This window comes from Bos indicus, chromosome 28 (genome assembly GCF_029378745.1).
Source record: "Bos indicus isolate NIAB-ARS_2022 breed Sahiwal x Tharparkar chromosome 28, NIAB-ARS_B.indTharparkar_mat_pri_1.0, whole genome shotgun sequence".
Lineage (NCBI taxonomy): Eukaryota > Metazoa > Chordata > Mammalia > Artiodactyla > Bovidae > Bos > Bos indicus.
In genome coordinates this window covers 6298346-6319137 of record NC_091787.1, presented here as the reverse complement: position 1 = coordinate 6319137, position 20792 = coordinate 6298346, and the positions used below count along the sequence as shown (strand labels likewise).

Here is a 20792-nt window from a genome sequence, read left to right as displayed (position 1 = left end):
CCCTAAAGTCAGAGAAACTGTTGAAGAATACTAGGGTCATGTTGAAAGGCTTTGGGATTAAACTTGTAGATGCTGGCCAAAGATGCGTCAGTTTGAGCATCCATGGGTTGTGATATAATGGTGTGCATTTAGGAGTAGGGTGTGTCCTATAGGAAGTCAAGACATTGATGCTGTCGTATAGAAACTGTACTGGATGCCAGAAAGACTCAGCTGTCCCACCTACAGTGGCTGGTATGTTGGCAGAAAGACTTGCCCCCAGGTCAGTGATCAATCTGTGGTTAGCCTAAGAATGGGATGGACAGAGGGCCTCAGTGTCTCCATCTGCGAGGAAATGGAGAAGCAGGTTGACGCCAAGAAAGAGGCATACAGTCCTACTCATGTCCCTTGGTTATCAGAAAATCTTCCCTTAGAAATCTGCACTCCCATTTTGCACAGAAGTGCACCCCTGTGCCCACCACCAGGCCTGATTCTGTAAGCCCTTTCCTTGCTCTGACTCAGGAGATTGGGGCCATTGGTCCCCTTTCCATCATCCAGTGCCTCTCGCGGTCCTGGTCTCTTCATGTGATGTCACTGCTGCAGGGTCCTCTCTCCCTCACAAGGCCCACATTTGTCATCTCAGAAGCACTTACCAAGCAGCTAGTGTGGGAGCCTGACTCCTCGCAATGAGTCAGCAACTTCTTGAGACTGCTCCCTGAACTTGGCTTTGTCGGCTCCCAAGGAAAGCTCAGTTCATCAGTTTGGGAAGATGAAAAGACTCTCTGGATGGATGGTGGTGATGATTGCAAAACACTATGAGTGGACTTGATGCTCCTGAACTGTAAATTTTGAAATGGTTAAGATGGTAAATTTTGTTATATGTATTTTGCCACAATAAAAGGATATATATATATATATATATATAAAGGAATGGTGACTGTGAAAGAACCAGAGCTCTGAGCAGAAGGAGCAGAGGTGGGTCCCACGGGGAGAGCTATGAATCACTGGGGTATACACACAGACAGGTGCTTCTAGGGAATGAATACTAAATCCCGAGAAACCCAGTTTCGCAAGAAATGTGAACTATTGTATTCATGATGCTTAGTTGGTAACATGTTATTTTTCATGAATTTTGTCAGAAAAAAGTTCAGTTGAATGATGATATTACTGGTTATCCTAGTAATGGATCAGAAAGTGACATATAGCTTATCTTTGGCCAAGGATATACTTTTGAAAAAATGTTGCCTCTTATTGTTAGTAAAGATATGTTCAAATGCTCAGTTCATGGAAAGGAGAGAGAATTATTATTTACCTTAGAGCAAGTAAACCTCTATTCAAAATCTGAATATACCTTATACTGGGGGAAAGATTTGGGGTTGAAATTAAGCACAAATATAAAAACTGCTCATTCATGACAGAGTCCTTCCTAAACCCCCCTCCTTTCCCTGCATGTACACTTATAGGAGAGAAAATTCTAGAAGCTGGAGATTTTTGTTGATTGAGCATAATGAGATCAGCAGTAAAATGGCCGTGAAAGTAATTTTCAGTGATCTCCCTGGGAATGTAGAATTGGGGGAATCTGAGCAGAGCTTATTTATATAGCATAAAAAGGGAACATTTGGAAACTTCCCTGGTCGTCCAGTGACTAAGCCTCCGAGATCCTAATGCAGGGGGCCTGGGTTTAATCCCAGGTCAGGGAACTAGATCCCACATGCCGAAACTAAGAGATCACACGCTGCAGTTAAAAGACCCTGACGCCACAAGGAAGGTTGAAGACCCTGCATGCTGCGACTAAGACCCGGCACAGCCAAATAAATAAATATCAAAAAATTAATGATAAAAGGGGACATCTCATTGATGTCATTTATTATTTTATTGAATAATAAACAGAGAAGATGCTCATTCCATTTGGAGGGTCTGCTTAAGGGAGAGGTTTTTAAAAGACTCATTAGGGCAGAGAATTTGGGGAAGAATAATGTGCCATGTGTCACATGCTGTGACATCTTTCCTATCTCCAAGGAAAGTTTCAGTAAAATGTGTATCTCTACAGTCTGGTGTGGTGTAGGGGCTTTTTGGTGATGTAATAAAGTTCTAAATGTTCCTTCTTTGACGATGAGACAGGAACTGTTCTTACCTGAGTTGCGAACTAGTTACTGATACTCATGTTAACTTCAAATTCTACCTTGTTGCCTTCTCTTAATTTCAACATTATTAAGCTTATGCTGTAGCCCACAGGTATGAGAATGAACTGAAAAGTAATATCTCTTCTTATTGTGGCAGGTCAATTTTTTTCCAAATGAATTTCCCCAGTATCCATAAGTAATTTTTTCTCTCTCATCCTTCTTCCCTAGCCTTCTTTTCCCAATGCCTTAGAGTTTTATCTCTAATCTGATTTGAATGGAAGCTTCCTCATAAAATGGAACCCCGACATTCATTTAGAGGAAGCCATGCGAGGTGCCACACCCCAAATCTCAGTGGTTCAATGAATCACAGGTTTATTTCTTGCTTCTGTTATATGTCCATCCGGGGTTTGTAAAGCCCTTGTTCCACAGAGTCACCCAGGAGCCCAGGCTGAAGAAGCTCTATCATCTTGTGGATAGATCTGGGAAATCATGACCTCTGACATGATCAGCTAAAGAGGAGAAGGGCATGGAGGAAGCACCCAACTTATAATTGTTTAGGCTTAGAAGTGACACTGACCACTTCTGCTCATAGTCCATTGGCCAAAAGTAGGTACATGGCCCCCACCAGACTACAAGGGAGGCTGGGAAATCCAGGGGAGTCCATGTTTCTTGGCAAGCACTTTCTTTGCTACCGCTACTAACTGGAATACTATGAAACCCAAGTTACATTATAGTTCAAACAGCTTTTGAATGTACTTTGTATATGGCAGTTTGCTAATCTGTGCTCATAGACATTTGCTGGGATTTATTTATTTAAAAATTTTTTTTATTTATTTATGACTGTTCCGGGTCTTTGGTGCTGTGTGGTCTTTTTTCTAGCTGTGGTGAGCGGGAGCTACTCTCTAGATGTGGTGCTCAGAATTCTCATGACGATGGCTTCTCTTGTTGAAGAGCATAGGCTCTAGAGCACAGACTCCGTAGTTGAGGTGCACAGGCTTAGCTGCTCTGGATCGTCCTGGACTAGGGATCGAACCTGCACCTCCTGCATTGTCTGGTGGATTCTTTACCACTGAGCCACCAGGGAAGCCCTGCTGGGATTTATTTTTTTATTAAAAACTTTTTAAAAATCTTCCTTCTTTTCCTCCCACTTTTATTGAATAATAATGGACACGCAACATTTAAGATATACATCCTGATGGTTTGATTTACATATATTGTGAAATGATTATCACAGCAAAACATAGGCTTATTTAACATTAACCATCTCATACATACAATGGGCACAGCAGAAAGAGAAGAACAGAATTCTTGTGATGAGAACTCTTAGGACCTGCTCTCTTAACTTTCTTATGTATCATACAACAGTGTTAATTATAGTCACCATGTACACTACATCCTCAGTACTTATTACTCTTATAAGTTTCAACCACCTTCCTTTAATTTTCCCTCTCTCCACCCTCCCACTTCTGGTACCCAATCCGTCCCTCCTCCCACCCAACCCCTCTTGGCAGTCACAAGTCTGTTCTCCACGTTTCTGAGTCTGTTTCTGTTTCATGGGTAAGTTCACTTGCGTCCTATTTTAGGTTCCACACATAAGTGATATATGATATTTGTCTTTCTCTTTCTGACTTATTCCACTTAACGTCATAATCTCTAGGTCCATCCATGTTATTGCAAATGGCATTATTTCATCCTTTTCTTTTAGCCTATTTTAAAAATATATTTTAGACCTGAAATAGGTTAAAAAAGGTGATGAAAGCTGTTAATGACCTCTTTATCTGTCTTCCTAATTTGCCAATATGTTCCTTGAGGTTCTTCACAACTTCTCATGAGGAGATACATGTGTAAATGTGACACTTGTCTGCTTTCAGAGAGGGAAATTGACTTTATATATTATCTGTCTGTCTAATATTATCTTATTTAATCATTCTTTCATTTATTTATTTATGAGTTTATATTTATGTGTGGACTGTTTCCCCCATGAAATAAAAACAAGCCAGTGGTGTTGAAAATTTGACTTTTCCTGTTGGTAATCTTTCTTGGTTGTTCTTTTGTTTTGTCTATTTTCTTTGGGCTTCCCTTATGGCTCAGCTGGTAAAGAATTGCCTGCAATGCAGGAGACATGGGTTCAATCCTTGGGTTGGGAAGATCCCCTGGAGAAGGAAAAGGCTACCCACTCCAGTATTCTGGCCTGGAGAATTCCATGGACTGTATAGTCCATGGAGTCGTAAAGAGTCAGACACATCTGAGCGATAACCCATTGTTATTCTGTTTAGAAATGGTCTTACCTAGATGGTAAACAATCAGATAAGACCAGAGCAAGTTATGCAGAGGCTGTGTGGGACCAGAGGGGGCCAGGCCATGTGGTCTCCAAGCCTAGCTGTGTTCCACGTTGCAGCACAGACTGGACTCATCACTGTTTTTCTGAGGTCCTTCTGGGAGGTGCACTGATGAAAAAGGTTTCACTTTATTGAAACTGTTCTTAGTATCATCTTGAGACACTCAGGGATTCATTTCTATCCCAGAAGATAAGAATTTCATTTAGGAAAGACTGGAAAACCCATCATGGTTCATGGTCTGTGAGAAAGATAGGAAGGGATGTGAAGGGAGAATTAAATGGATCTCAGTGATTCTATTAATACTTGTTTCTTGAGGGGATTAGACAGAATCAAACTGACCCTCACCAGTGCTATTGCTAAGTCACTTCAGTCGTGTCTGACTCTGTGCGACCCCATAGACGGCAGCCCACCAGGCTCCCCATCCCTGGGATTCTCCAGGCAAGAACACTGGAGTGGGTTGCCATTTCCTTCTCCAATGCAGGAAAGTGAAAAGTGAAAGTGAAGTTGCTCAGTTGTGTCCGACCCTCAGTGACCCCATGGACTGCAGCCTTCCAGGCTCCTCCATCCATGGGATTTTCCAGGCAAGAGTACTGGAGTGGGGTGCCATTGCCTTCTCCAGACCCTCACCATTATCTCCATGTAAAGATCCTTTGCTACTGATGGAAATATCCCTCTGCCTTTTGTTTTTTTGAACTTCTAATTTTATATTGGAGTATATCCAATAACAATGTTCTGATGGTTTCAGGTGTACAGCAGAGTGACTCGGCCATAAATATACATGTATCCATTCTCCCCCAAACTCCTCTCCCATCCAGGCTGCCGCATAACATTGATCCATGTGCTGCAGTAGGTTCTTGTTGGTTATCCCTCTTAAATTTAGCAGTGTGTACATGTTGATCCCCAACTCCCTAACTATCCCTCCCCTTCTAGTAACCATAAATCCATTCTCTAAGTCTGTGAGTCTGTTTCTGTTTGTAAATAAGTTTGTTTGTATCATTTCTTCCTAGATTCCTCATGTAAGGGATATCATATGATATTTCTCTCTGACTGACTTCACCAAGTATGACAGTCTCTAGGTCCATCTAAGTTACTGCAGCTGGCATTATTTCATCCTTTTTAATGGCTAAATAATATTCCATTAATATGTATATTAATGGAATATTAATATATGTACCACACCCAAAGAAGATGTACCACATCTTCTTTATCCCTTCATATGTTGATAGACATTTAGGTTGCTTCCGTGTCTTGGCTATCATAAACAGTGCTGCAGTGAATACTGAGGTGCGTGTATCCTTTCAGATCATGTTCTTCTCTGGATATATGCCCAGGAGTGGGATTATCCTTCTGTGTTTTAGAAACAGTACACTCTCATAGAGCCCTTGCCTACATCACGCCACTAGAAAAATCCATGGCTTGATGATATTCACCCAATGGGAAATCAGGTTTTTTAAAATTTCTTTCTCCTTTCCTCTATTCTCTGCAAGGGTGTTTGTGTTTTGTTGAAGAAGATAGCATCTCAAAGGCCTTTCTCTGGCCTTGAAGACCACGTGCACAAGAAGACCAGATTTGACTATAGAATAAAGAGCTAGTAGAAATGGAGAGCCTTGCTATACTGTATCTTTCATTCTGTGAGGTTCCTGTCTGCAAGTCAAATCTTGGTCATTGCAGCTAGTGGCAGAACCTGAGAAATAAGAAAGACTTTTTAAGAAGATAAAAAGGTAATAGCTCTTTCTCCTTGGATATTAAGAAAAGAAAAGTTACAAAGCTAATAAAATTTGAAACCTTGCCCAATTTATGCTTGATAAATACTTAAAAAACGTTTTCATATATAAGATAAAAATAATCCTACAAGCAAATAATTTTTTTCCCTTTCTTTTCTCTTCTATAGGCTTTTCCTCCAGATGCCATCACTGTATTTTTATACTGCAGTTCAGTGACCATATTCTTCACAGTAATCAAATTGGTCAGTTATCGCCTACACCTCATGTTTGATAAAGGAGAAGTGATCCAGCAAAGACCCTCTGGAAAGAAAGAAAAGCCACGTAAAGACAAAGAGGCCAACGGTGACCATATAACTAATCACAGAAATCCAAGGTAACATTTCTAATTAATGCATCAGTTTATAATTTAAATGTTTTCATCTTGATTAAAATAATTTCGCTCATTTGTTTGGTGTTTATGAAAATATGCCAGGAGAGTCAGACACAAATATGTACATTTTTCTTATATTTACATATACACTTAGGCATAAAAATTGTTGATGATCCAGATGGTTTAATTGACTGTTTAATGTGACCTTATACCATGCTGTGAAATTCATTTGCATTAGGCTTAGCATAACAAAATATTTTACTTTTGTCTTTCTATCTCATCATTTAAATGCTTAGCACATGCGAGTATTTTCAGGAAATTTGTGTTTGTTGATTTAAAAGTAATACATTGTGTAGAACTAAAATATTAAAGATAATTCTCATGTGGGCATTTGTCACTATTCTGGGTCTTATTTCTGATAGTTCTTTAAGGGAGCATGTCTTATTTTAAAGTAATGTTTATTAGCTTTTAAAAGTAAAGTTTGTATACCATGATTTTTCCTTTCTGTTTGTATGTGTATTTATGGACATATAGTTGATTTACAATGTTATATTAGTTTCTGGTGTACAGCAAGTGATTCTTTTTCAGGTTCTTTTCCCATATAGGTTATTACAAAATATCAACTTGAGTTCCTTATGTTATACCATAGGATCTTGTTTATTTATTTTATATATAGTAGTGTGTATATTGGAGAAGGCAATGGCACCCCACTCCAGTACTCTTGCCTGGAAAATCCCATGGGTGGAGGAGCCTGGTGGGCTGCAGTCCATGGGGTCGCTGAGGGTCGGACACGACTGAGCGACTTCCCTTTCACTTTTCACTTTCATGCATTGGAGAAGGAAATGGCAACCCACTCCAGTGTTCTTGCCTGGAGAATCCCAGGGACGGGGGAGCCTGGTGGGCTGCCGTCTATGGGGTCGCACAGAGTTGGACACGACTGAAGTGACTTAGCAGCAGCAGCAGTGTGTATATGTTAATCCCAAATTCCTAATTTATTCATCCCTCTCCTTTTCCCCTTTGATAGCTATAAGTTTGTTTTCTATGTCTGGGAGTCTGTTTCTGTTTTGTAAATAAATTCATTTGTGTCATATTTTATATTCCACATATAAGTGATGTCATATGGTATTTGTCTCTTTCTTTCTCACTTACTTCCCTTAGTATGATAATCTCTAGGTCTGCCAATGTTGCTCCAAATGGCATTATTTTATTCTTTTTTTATGGCCAGAAAGTGAAAGTGAAGTCGCTCAGTCGTGTCCCACTCTTTGTGACCCCATGGACACCAGGCTCCTCTGTCCATGGGATTTTCTAGGCAAGAGTACTGGAGTGGGTTGCCATTTCCTTCTCCAGGGAATCTTCCTGACCCAGGGATCAAACCCAGGTCTCCCACATTGTAGACAGACGCTTTACCGACTGAGCCACCAAGGAAGTCTGAGTACTATTCAATTGTGTATACCATGGATTTGACAAAGTGGAAACAAGGAAAACAATTGTTTAGGGACTAAGGCCAAAAGAGCCATACTTCTATTTTATAATATCACTACCCCTGTGTTTCTCATGCTGGATTAGCAATAATGGACAGATTAACAGCGGCAAAAAAGAAGCCGATCGATCCCTCTCCACACCTCCTCTCCACGGCAGCTCCGGAGGACAGAGCATAAACTCTCATCACTCTTCTGGGCTCCTGGTCAGTGGTCTGTTTTCTCTTTCACTCTCTTCATGCTGCTGTTTTGTTGATTCCGGAAGTGTGCAATGGCGGTGGCTGCGGTTTACACGTGCTGGTTGTCAATACTTGTCTTTGGGTAGCAGTGACCTGAGGGGCGCCCTTGGGCCATGAGATAAACACCTAATCACATGCTGCAAGCACACCCATCAGCCTCTTCTGCAGTCCGCCCACCCTGCTGGGACTGCAGGTGACCAGACCCCATAAACACATCTGCACTGCCCTTCCCTGGGCCTGTCTGTCGTCCATCTCAGTCACTGTATTTTCAGTGCCTTTCCCTGGAGTCCAGTCCTTCACTCCACGTGAAATCACACTTAAATCAGCATTTTTTTTCCCCTCTAGATTCACTTTCTTGGATTCTCTTCCTTACAGTATAAAGTAGCACATTATTTGTCTCCTTACTTTTTTAATTATCAAACTCCGTTTGATCACAGCACTGGGGTCTTGGGTGGATGTCTGTACCAGACACTAAATTATACCCATTTGTCTCATACATGTAGTGTCCAGTATAGTGGACACTATATTGTCTCTTCCCACCTGCCATTTAGAAAAACAGTGGTTGTTGTTCTGTGTCTGCTGACTGCCTGGAAGTGAGCAAGGGAGCTGAGTCACTGATTGATTTTTGTTCTTTCGTTTATCTAGGACCTGCCAGCGCAGGAAACAGTGGAAGATCTCAAAGGTAGAGTGCTTATTCTCATTATTTAATATTTTATCACAGCATTATTCTCAGTGAAACACAAATTAGTTTTTATAAAGCTGAATGCCAATGAAGTCATTAAGATTTAGAACTGTACCTAAGACTGTATATTTATATTTTACCTTCATTTCTTTAACTCTTCATTTTAATTATTTATCAGAATCTGTATATCATGTCTGTGTTCAGACTGTGATTTTGTATTGATTGTATTTCATTGTCCTTTCTCCAATTTATGCCTCTTTCCATAAGGCTCATAATAGCTGATATAAAATAGGTAAATTCATCATCAACACACATACTTGCTTTTTTTGAAAATTTTTTTGGCTGTACCTCCTGGCATGTGGGAGTCTTAGTTCTCCTACCTGGGATTGAACTCTTGCCCTTTGCATTGGAAGGGTGGATTCTTAACCACTTAACAACATTGTGTTCTGTGTCTTTGCATTTCTCTCCATTTACAAATTTTGTTTCTGGGATTTCCTTTTAATCCTCCCACCCCAAATATTTATTTTACTTTTTTGCTAAGATTTTATTTTATTGATTTTTGACTGCCTTCAGAAGCCTTGTGTACATGTGAAGTCACCCCAGTCATTCTTATCTCTTTGCCTGCCAAACTCCTCTGTCCATGGGATTCTCCAGGCAAAAATCCTGGACTGGGTTGCCATTCCCTTCTCCAGGGAATCTTCCTGACCCAGGGATTGAACCCACGTCTCTTACGTCTTCTGCATTAGCAGGCAGGTTCTTCACCATTAGCACCACTGAGAAGCAAGACTTAGAAGACTTAGAAAAGAACTTTTGGAGGCCTGAATGAACCTCTTCCTTTCTCTGCATTGAACGACTTCTGCTGAGGTCACATTATAAAATCCAAGCTGCTTTGGCTTGTCAAGTGCTATAGTGGATTGGCCAAAAGTTTGTTTGTTTTTTTTCATTACATCTTACAGAAAAATCTGAATGAACTTTTTGGCCAACCGTATATTTTGGAGCCTCCCTGCCTTGGTTTAGAAGGATTAAGTAACTTACCCAATGTACTGTAGCTAGTAAACAGCACAGCCAACATCTTTCTGATTGCAAATATGTTGTTTAAATCGTACTAGTCTGCCTCCCAAGCTTCCCAGGTGGCTCAGTGGTAAACAATTCACCTGCCAATTCAAGAGATGTGAGTTTGATCCCTGGGTCGGGAAGATCCCCCTGGAGAGGAAAGTGGCACCCCACTCCAGTATTCTTGCCTGGGAAACTCCATGGACAGAGGAGCCTGGCGGGCTACAGTCTATACTGTTGCAAAGAGCCAGACATGACTGAGCAACTGAGTATGCACGAGTCTGACTCCCAGGGCCACAAAAGAGGGAAAGCTAAAAGTCTGAATTATTATCTTAAATATGGAGATTTCCAGATCAATTTCACAGCAGAGGTGGTATTTTAAAAATAAGCATCTAATCACATTTGTTGCTGGTGTTATTTTAAATTTTTATTGGTATTATGTACGATAGTAATAAGTTATTATCATTTGGTCTGCGCTGGGACATCATTCATCCATTCTGGATGGGAATCAAGGTGCTGTTGTTGATTTCAGGTGTCGTTCTCTCAGATGACCAACCCATGGCACCAGTGTCATCTACCTCACCTGCTATCAAAGCGGAAAGCTTACCTGCTTCTAAAGCACCCGTGCTGGGAGCCGTTACCACATCAGCAATACCACTGAAACCTGTTGTGGCAGAAACTTGCATCAGTGATCAAGGGAAGGAAAGAGGGGGCAGGGGGCAGCCCCCCTTCCACCACAGATCCGAGGGTGGCTTGGTGGACAAAGAAACCGTAAAGAAGTTGCCCTACCTGTCTTTGTCTCAGTACGACTTACTGGAGACGGACGTTTCTGTCCAGCCTTGGGGGAGTGAGAATTCTGTCTTGATTCCAGAACCTGGTCATTATGCCTCCATCAGGGACAAGCTACAGAACAAGTCGCCTCAGGACAGCCTGAGCAGCAGCTGCCCACAGTGTAACACTGTCATCGCCAGACCTGTGCAGGGGCAAGTTTCCCAGCAGGTGGACTCGACCTTGAACCAGGACGTGGGTGACTCCGATAGTGAGGTCGCCGTCACTCTGATAGATACTTCTCAACCTGGTGACCCGCTGAGTCTGCACGAACCCATTAGGATCGTCATTACCATGAGCAGTACGCCCAACTCCATGACAGACTTGGAAAGCTCGCTGCATCTCAAGGCGGTTGGTACTCAGCCATCTGGCTTCCAGGCTGATGCTGAGCCAGCTCCCCCAGGGGCAGCCAGTCCCCTAAATGTGGAGCAGATGAGAATTCCCGTCATCACCTTCCAGCTGTCTGAGGATGCAGGAGGCATGGTGTGTCCCGAAAGCAGTGGGAGTGGCAGGACACCAGAGAGACTGACGGTGGAGGCGTCCTCCAATCCGTGTTCTGGCTATGAATCTGGGGAGGGGGGCAGTGCCACCCAGGACCACAGTCCTTCCCCAGGAGACCACTGTGCAACCCCCCCTACACCTAACATGGTCTCCGAGTCTGAGGTGGGAATGGAAGCCCAGGCCAACCTTGATCCATCATCTTGTAGAACCAGCCAGGAGAAGAGACATGCCCGGGTCCTCAGCGTGGACAGTGGGACAGATGTCTTCTTGAGTAAAAGTTCCGCAGAAATTATTAATGATAAAGAACAAACAATGCCAACTTCCAAATCTGACCTAGAGGCCAAGGAAGGACAAGTACCAAATGAATCCAACTTCCTGGAATTTGTCTCCTTGTTAGAATCGATTAATACTTCCAAGGTGGTGGTATCTAACCAAAGGAATGAGCCAACAGAGCAGAACAAAGACAGCAGGCTTCCTGCAGGTAGGATCCCACATCTGTTCTGTCCTGCTGATACAGAGAAGGCAGTGTTTCTCTTTGTCATTGGCTTTCTGTGATTCGACTTTGCAAACAGAAGGACAGCTATTGTGTAATTGTTGGCTGTTTGGCTCTTCACTGGTGTTTGCTGAATGTGCCAAAACCAAGCTGTGTGATGAACATAGATTAAAACTGGTTCACTCCTCCAGGAAATTTTAGGCATAGTAATGAAGATTTGGCTTCCCTAGAAGGCAGGAATATTTATTTCTAAGGAAATAAGCAATTATATGTTACCATGGTGACGAAAGCCTTCAATGGATGTCTCTGCCATTATAAAATAGACGCATTCTGGGAAAGCAAATTGTAAAGCAAATTAAATGAATCCACTTTTCTGTTGAATGATATTATGCAGTCCTGTATGCTGAATTTCATAATTATCCCAAGTTGTAAACATAATTATAATACATGGCCCTTAATATATGCCAGTGAAAGTGTTAGTCACTCAGTTGTGTCTGATTCTTTGCAACCCCATGGACTGTAGTCCACCAGGCTCCTCTGTCCATGGAGTTCTCCTGGCAAGAATACTGGAGTGGGCAGCCATTCCCTTCTCCAGGGAATCTTCCTGACCTAGGGCTCAAATCCGGGTCTCCTGCATTGCAGGCAGATTCTTTACCATGTGAACCACCAGGGAAGCCCAATTTATGCCAGGCACTGTCCTAAACCCTTTACCGATATTAACGAGGGTGACCATCTGTGGTGGTTTGTTCGACAAGGTCCTTGTTAACATGTGTTTTGCCAACATAATTATTAATAGCACCATCTCTCTCTCACAAAAGTGTTCCCAGCTTGAACAATAAGTTATACAGTTACTGTATAATGGAGTGAATTATATACAGCTTCACTCATTTGCTCCTCATATAACCTTATGTTATGGGTCCTTTTATCATTCCTTCTGGAAAGGTGGTTTTCTCTGTTTTCCAAGTTAGTCTAGTAAGTCTGGAGCTGAGCTTTGATCTTGGTGTTGCTCCAGAGTCAACATTCATAAATAATAAAACTATATTTCTTGCATGAATATAAGAGTCATTATTTTTCAAGTTACTTAATATCTCTGAGCTGTTTCTTCCCTGGCAAAGGATGTTACTGGACTAAAGTTTCTGCAAAGCCTTTTTTTATGTTCTTTTTTTTTGGCTGTATTGCATGATATGCAGGACCTTAGTTCCCTGACAAGGGATCCGAGCCAGGCCCCCTGCAGTGGAAGTGAGGAGTCCTATCACTGGACTGCCAGGGAAGTCCCTACAGTCTTTTAACTTTCAGTTCAGTTCAGTTCAGTCGCTCAGTCGTGTCCGACTCTTTGCAGCCCCATGAATCGCAGCACGCCAGGCCTCCTGTCCATCACCAACTCCCGAAGTTCACCCAGACTCACGTCCATCGAGTCGGTGATGCCATCCAGCCATCTCATCCTCTGTCGTCCCCTTCTCCTCCTGCCCACAATCCCTCCCAGCATCAGAGTCTTTTCCAATGAGTCAACTCTTCGCATGAGGTGGCCAAAGTGGAGTTTCAGCTTTAGCATCATTCCTTCCAAAGAACACCCAGGACTGATCTCCTTCAGAATGGACTGGTTGGATCTCCTTGCAGTCCAAGGGACTCTCAAGAGTCTTCTCTAACACCACAGTTCAAAAGCATCAATTCTTCGGCACTCAGCCTTCTTCAAAACCATAGCCTTGACTAGATGGACCTTTGTTGGCAAAGTAATGTCTCTGCTTTTGAATATGCTATCTAGGTTGGTCATAACTTTCCTTCCAAGGAGTAAGCATCTTTTAATTTCATGGCTGCAATCACCATCTGCAGTGATTTTGGAGCCTCCAAAAATAAAGTCTGACACTGTTTCCACTGTTTCCCCATCTATTTGCCATGAAGTGATGGGACCAGATGCTGTGATCTTCATTTTCTGAATGTTGAGCTTTAAGCCAACTTTTTCACTCTCCTCTTTCACTTTCATCAAGAGGCTCTTTAGTTCCTCTTCACTTTCTGCCATAAGGGTGGTGTCATCTGCATATCTGAGATTATTGATATTTCTCCTGGCAATCTTGATTCCAGCTTGTATGTCCACATTTCTCTGATTTTTGAGTACAACATTTCTGCATAGATCTCTGAGAGCATATCTATACAGTAGGATTGCTTGCAGGAAGTTGTGGTTCATGGGTCTGTAGCATTTCTTCATTCTAGGATTACCCCTTTATTATTGGCTGTTCTCTGGGACAGTCAGAGGTCCCTTTGGCTCCACGATGGTAGCTCCCAGCAGTTTGTTCTTGTTCCTTTTGTCTTTCTGGTGCACTTCAAAAAGCTTGTCCTGCTAGTGGATCAGTCCACTCTTGCACAAAATTTCATCAATATTTGAATATTTAAATTATGTAAACTAAATGTATTCTCCTTTTCACTACATCTATGTATCCAGGATTTGTGTATAAAGTATCATGGACAGGAAAGGTAAACTTCTTAACAAACATGTGCAGTACAAGAACACATTGGTAACTTTGAGATACTAGACATCTTTCTGATTTGTGCTTCGGATTGCTTCAGTTCAGTTCAGTTGCTCAGTCATATCCGACTCTTTGCGACCCCATGAATTGCAGCATGCCAGGCCTCCCTGTCCATCACCAACTCCCAGAGTTTACTCAAACTCATGTTCATCGAGTTGGTGATGCCATCCAGCCATCTCATCCTCTGTCGTCCCCTTCTCCTGCCCACAATCCCTCCCAGCATCGGGGTCTTTTCCAATGAGTTAACTCTTCGCATGAGGTGGCCAAAGTATTGGAGTTTCAGCTTTAGCGTCATTCCTTCCAAAGAACACCCAGGACTGATCTCCTTCAGAATGGACTGGTTGGATCTCCTTGCAGTCCAAGGGACTCTCAAGAGTCTTCTCCAACACCACAGTTCAAAAGCATGAATTGTTCGGCGCTCAGCTTTCTTCACAGTCCAACTCTCACAGCCATACATGACCACAGGAAAAACCATAGCCTTGACTAGACGGACCTTTGTTGGCAAAGTAATGTCTCTGCTTTTGAATATGCTATCTGGGTTGGTCATAACTTTCCTTCCAATGAGTAAGCATCTTTTGGATTGCTTACCCTCCAGTTAGTATAAAGATTCATGGATCTAGGCCAGCATTGTCTGGTGGAACTTTCTTCAGTGATGGAAGTGTCCTGTATCTGCCACCACCAGGGACTACTGGCCACATGTAGCTATTAAATACTTGAAATGGGGATTGTGCAGAAATACAGTTTTTGATTTTATTGAATTTTACTTTATTTAAGTAGCCACATGTGGCTACTGTAGTGGGTAGTGCTGAGCCAGCAATGTGTGTCTTCTTGGGGAGCTATGAGTAGGGTGGACAGATCCTGGCTTTGGAACTTGAACAGCCCAGGGCCAAATTTTGGTTTTTCAGTGCCAGCTGGGTGAGGTTGGGCCATTCACCATATCCATCTGAGTCACAGTTTCTTCAGGGAAGCAGGAATAATAATATGTTACAGATTTACTGTGATGATTCAGTTAGGAAAATATGTTAAAAGTCTTAATACTTGATCAATTTCAGCCATCTGTTCTGAGTTTCCCCTCTGGCTATTATGTGAGGTTTATTTAGTCTGTCTGCTTACGTTTCTGCTCTTCAACTTTTCAGCCAGCCATATTTAATCAGAATGGGGTTGAATTGGAAATCTAGGGTGTGCAAAGAGGTGTGGATGCTATGAGGTTTTCTTTGGAAAGAATCAGGCTTGGTTGTTGGGACAGGAACAGGTTTGGCTATTGGGAACTTGTAGGTACAATAGGGAGGGGGAAGTTGGAGTGGATTATATGTCTATTCCAGGAAGGGTCAGAGGTTTTTTCCTAATTTATTTTTTAAAAACTACCAAACATTTGCTCTTCTTGTCCTGTAATTTATTCTCCTCCCTTATTTTTTAAATTGAAATATAGTTGATGTACAATCCTATATGTGTTTCAGGATTATATAACAATGATTCACAATTTTTAAAGATTGTATTTCATTTAAAGTTATAAAATATTAGCTATATTTCCTGTGCTGTACAATATATCCTTGTAGCTTATTTATTTTAAATGTGGTAGTTTGTGCCTCTTATCCCTTATCCCTGTCTTCTCTCTCCCCACTAATAATCACTAGTGTGCTCTCTACATCTGCGTTATTTCTATTTGTTATATTCACTAGTTTGCTTTATTTTTTAGATTGCATATGTATGTGATAACCTACGGTATTTGTCTTTCTTGACCTCACGAAGCATAATAATTCCAAGTCCATGTTGTTGCAGACGGCAAAATTTCATTCCATTTTATGGCTGAGTAATATTCCATTGTAAATACTTATACTACATCTTTTTTATCCATTCATCTGTTGATGGACACATAGACTTCTTATGTATATTGGCTATTGTAGACAATACTGCTTTGAATATTGGGGTGCATGTATTATTTGAATTAGTGTGCTTATTTTCTTCAGATAAATACCCAGGGATGGGATTCCTAGGTCATATGGGGATTCTATGTTCAGTTTTCTGATGAACTTCCATAATCCATAGTGGCTGTACCAGTTTGCATTCCTACCACCATCCCTTTTTTTCTACATCCTCACCAACATTTCTTATTTGTGGACTTTTTGATGATGGCCATTCTGACAGATGTGAGGTGATATCTCATTGTGGTTTTGATTTGCATTTCTCAGTGATTAGTTGGCCATCTTCATGTGCCTGTTGGCCATCTGTATGTCTTTTTTTGAAAAATGCCCATTCAGATCTTTTGCTCATTTTTTAATCAGGTTGATTGTTTTTTGTTATTGATTTGTATGAGCTGTTCATATATTTTGATATTAACTCCTTGTCAGTCATATCATTTGCAAGTATTTTCTCCCAATCATTAGGTTGTCTGCTTATTTTGATGATGGTTTTCTTCGTTGTACAAAAGCTTTTAAATTTAATTATGTCCCATTTAAAAAAATTTTTGCTTTTGTTTTCTTTGCCTTAGGAAACAGATGCAAACAGTAATTCTGCAGTTTATGTCAAAGTGCTTTGCCTATGTTTTCTTCTAGGAGTTTTTTTGGTTTCTGATATTATATTTAGGTCTTTAACTCATTTTGAGTTTACATTTTGTATCTGGTATGAGGAAATATTCTAATCTCATTCTTTTATATGTAGTTATCCAGTACTTTTTACAGTACTCTTATTTCCAACCCAGGTTGCCTCCACAAAGGCCTTTAGGATTATCTTTAGGTCTTGGGGATATTCTAGAATTTGAGGTGATAGAAACCCACATACTTACCAACAGCCTTTAAAATCATGTTTCTGTTTTGTTTTGATACTGCTTTATTTTATTTTGTGGTAATAAAAACTGCTCAATTGAGAAAAAGTAAGGCTATTATTTAGAGCTTGCTACAAAAGAGTCCAGCACCAGCATTCTGGCAGAAACTCTGAGGCAGGCAGAAAAGAAAGCTTTGTAGTGGAAAAAAGGAAGATTCCAGGTGTGATTGGAAGCTATTGGCCTGGGGAAGCTGGAGGCGGGATTATAGCATTTAATGTGATTGGTTTATTATTGTCGTTGTCACTAGGTCCTGTCCACCTCCTTGTGACCCCCTGGACTGCAGCATGCTAGGCTTCTCTGTCCTTCACTATCTCTTGGAGTTTGCTCAAATTCTTGTCCATTGAGCCAGTGATGCTATCTAACCATCTCATCCCCTGCTGCCCTCTTCTCCTGCTCTCAATCTTTCCCAGCATCAGGGTCTTTTCCAATGAGTTGACTCTTTGCATCAGGTGGCCAAAGTCTTGGAGCTTCAGCTTTAGCATCAACAATAAATATTCAGGGTTGATTTCCTTCAGGATTGACTGGTTTGATCTCCTTGCAGCCCAAGGGACTCTCAAGAGTCTTCTTCAACACCACAATTTGAAACCATCTATTCTTCAGTGCTCAGCCTTCTAAATGGTCCAACTTTCACATCCATACATGACTACTGGAAAAAACAGCTTTGACTATACGGACTTTTTTCCAAAGTGAGGTCTCTGCTTTTTAATATGCTGTCTAGATTTGTCATAGCTTTCCCTCCAAGAAGCAAGTGTCTTTCAATTTCATGGCTACAGTTACCATCTACAGTGATTTTGGAGCCATGAAGTGATGGGACAAGATGCTGTGATCTTAGTTTTTTGAATGTTGAGTTTCAAGCCAGCTTTTTCACTCTCTATTTCAGCCTTATCAAGAGGCTCTTTAGTTCCTCTTCAATTTCTGCCATATAGTGGTATCATCTGCATATCTGAGATTGTTAATATTTCTCTTGGCAATCTTGATTCCAGCTTGTGATTCCTCCAACCTTGCATTTTGCATTATGTATTCTGCATATAAGTTAAATAAGTGAAGTCGCTCAGTCGTGTCTGACTCTTTGTGACCCCATGGACTGTAGTCTACCAGGTTCCTCCATCCATGGGATTTTCCAGGCAAGAGTACTGGAGTGGGTTGCCATTTCCTTTTCCAGGAGATCTTCCTGACCCAGGGACTGAACCTGGGTCTCCCTCATTGTAGGCAGACGCTTTACCATCTGAGCCACCAGGGAAGTCTAAGCAGGGTGAAAATATACAGCCTTATTGTACTCCTTTCTCAATTTTCCACCAGTTGTTCCATGTCCAGTTCTAACTATTGCTTCTTGACCTGCATAAGGTTTCTCAGGAGACAGGTAAGGTGGTCTGGTAGTCCTATCTCTTTAAGAATTTTCCAGTTTGTTGTAATCCACATAGTCAAAGGCTTTAGTGTAGTCAATGAAGCAGAAATAGATTTTTTTTAATTCCCTTGCTTTTTCCATGATCCAGCAAAGGTTTGCAATTTGATCTCTGGCTCCTTTGCCATTTTGAAATCCAGCTTTACATCTGAAAGTTCTCAGTTCACATACTGCTGAAGCCTAGCTTGAAGATTTTGAGCATAATCATGCTAACATGTGAAATCAGCACAATTATATGATAGTTTGAACATTCTTTGGCATTGCCTTTCTTTGTGGTAGGAATGAAAACTGACTTTTCCCAGTCATGTGGCCATTGCTGAGTTTTCCAAATTTGCTGCCATATTCACAAATTTGCAGCATTTTCACATCATCATCTTTTAGGATTTTAAATAGTCTAGCTGGAATTCCATCATCTCCACTAGCTTTGTTCATAGTATGCTTCCTAAGGCCCGCTTGACTTCACACTTCAGGGTGTCCAGTTCTAGGTGAGTGACTGCATCATCGTGGTTATCTGGGTCATTGAGACCTTTCTTGTGTAGTTTCATGTATACATTTCTTGTATAGTTATGTGTATTCTTGCCACCTCTTAATCTCTTCTGTTTTTTAGGTCCTTACCACTTCTGTCCTTTATCATGGGGAAGAAAATGGCAACCCACTCCAGTATTCTTGCCCGAAGAACCCCATGAGCAGTATAAAAAGGCAAAAACATGATTGGTTAAAAGAGCATATTTGGCTTCCTCTGATTGGTTGGATTTCTGCAATTGGAAGCAGGGATAAAAATTAGGAAAGCTCTCAGTTATTAATCAATTCCTATCCATTTTGGGCTGATTGTTGCAGGAGTTATTATTTGGCTTCCTGAGTCGTTTGCTAGAAATAGTGGTCTGATATCCGACAAGTATGACTTGTACATATTATGTTAGTTTCCTGGGCTGGTTACTGTAGCTAATGGATTATTTTTCTGAGATTGTGTAGATTGTGGGTCAGAGTTCTATTTGTATATATATTATATGGCTATTGTCTATTTGTATATTCAATTTCTCCTAGACTTTCTAAGCAAATAATCATGAATGCATGTGGAGATGGTTATTGAAGAATTATTAATATCTGCAGTATAGAAAAATAGGAACACTAAATTTATAAGAATAGGAGTCTAGTTTAATAAATTATACTATTTTAATATAATATTATTTAGTTTCCATTTGGGGATGATGCAGAAGAATATCTCCTGTCATTAAATATTAATAGTACTTTAAGATAAGTAGAACAGTTATAGAAGTAAAACAGTTATAAAACAATATCTGCTTTTGGGGACTTCCCTGGTGGTCCAGTTTTTAAGATTCCATGCCTCCACAACACAGGGGACATGGGTTCGATCACTGGACAAATAACTAAGATCCCATGTGCCTGCAGAATATCCAAAAAAACCCAACACCAAAAACTGTTTTATAGCTTATCTATTTAGTTTAGTAAATTATACTGTATTAATGTAAGATAACTTCCATTTTTGGATGATGTAGAAATATATATCATTAAATATTTGTAATAATTTAAGAAAAGTAGAATAGTTATAAAACAACATCTAAATTATGACTTTATTTTTGAAAAAAAAAATGTCTAAAAGAAAACTCCAGTGTGATATCTATCATATTGGCTCCTGAATCAGCATGGTGGGGTTAGGAGTAATTTAAGATTTTTTCCCTTTTCTCTAGTTTTAAATTATATGCCATTCACTTGTGCTATTTTTAGACACTGAAATTCCTTTACGTGTGTATTTTTAAAGGGAAAAGGAGAAAAGTAGCCATTGTTGTTGTTTGGTCGCCAAGTCGTGTCCAGCTCTTTTGCGACCCCATGGACTGTAGCTTGCCAGACTCCTCTGCCCATGAGATTTCCCAGGCAGGAATACTGGAGTGGGTTGCCATTTCCTTCTCCAAGAGATCTTCCCAACCCAGGGATGAACCCGCATCTCCTGTCTTGGCAGGAGGGTTCTTTACCACCAAGCCATCAGAGAAGCCCCAAAGTAGCCCATAGGTTGGCATATGTTATGTGCCCAATTAAGAGAAGGAGAGACTAAGGTATTAAAAGCAACATGAATGAAGGAGTCCACATACACGTAGTGTTAGCAGATAGAGCTGTCTAAACATGCCTCACTGCAGTTTTTATGTGACATGATCACTGGCTAAAGCTATTTGTTATGATAGCACTTTTTCACAGATGTGTTTCTTGAAAACTGTGAAAACTTCT

At 40.9% G+C, this 20792-nt stretch overlaps 1 protein-coding gene across 2 annotated transcripts in view; it reads left to right on the top strand.

Moving 5' to 3' along the window:
• PCNX2 (pecanex 2) overlaps positions 1 to 20792 on the top strand; it is a 311392-nt gene that overhangs the window by 15371 nt on the left and 275229 nt on the right. For both annotated transcript variants that reach the window (XM_070781873.1, XM_070781874.1), the window contains exons 2-5: positions 6330 to 6535; positions 8099 to 8216; positions 8895 to 8931; positions 10517 to 11794. In XM_070781873.1, coding sequence (XP_070637974.1) covers positions 6330 to 6535; positions 8099 to 8216; positions 8895 to 8931; positions 10517 to 11794 — 1639 coding nt within the window. The remainder of the gene's footprint in view (positions 1 to 6329; positions 6536 to 8098; positions 8217 to 8894; positions 8932 to 10516; positions 11795 to 20792) is intronic.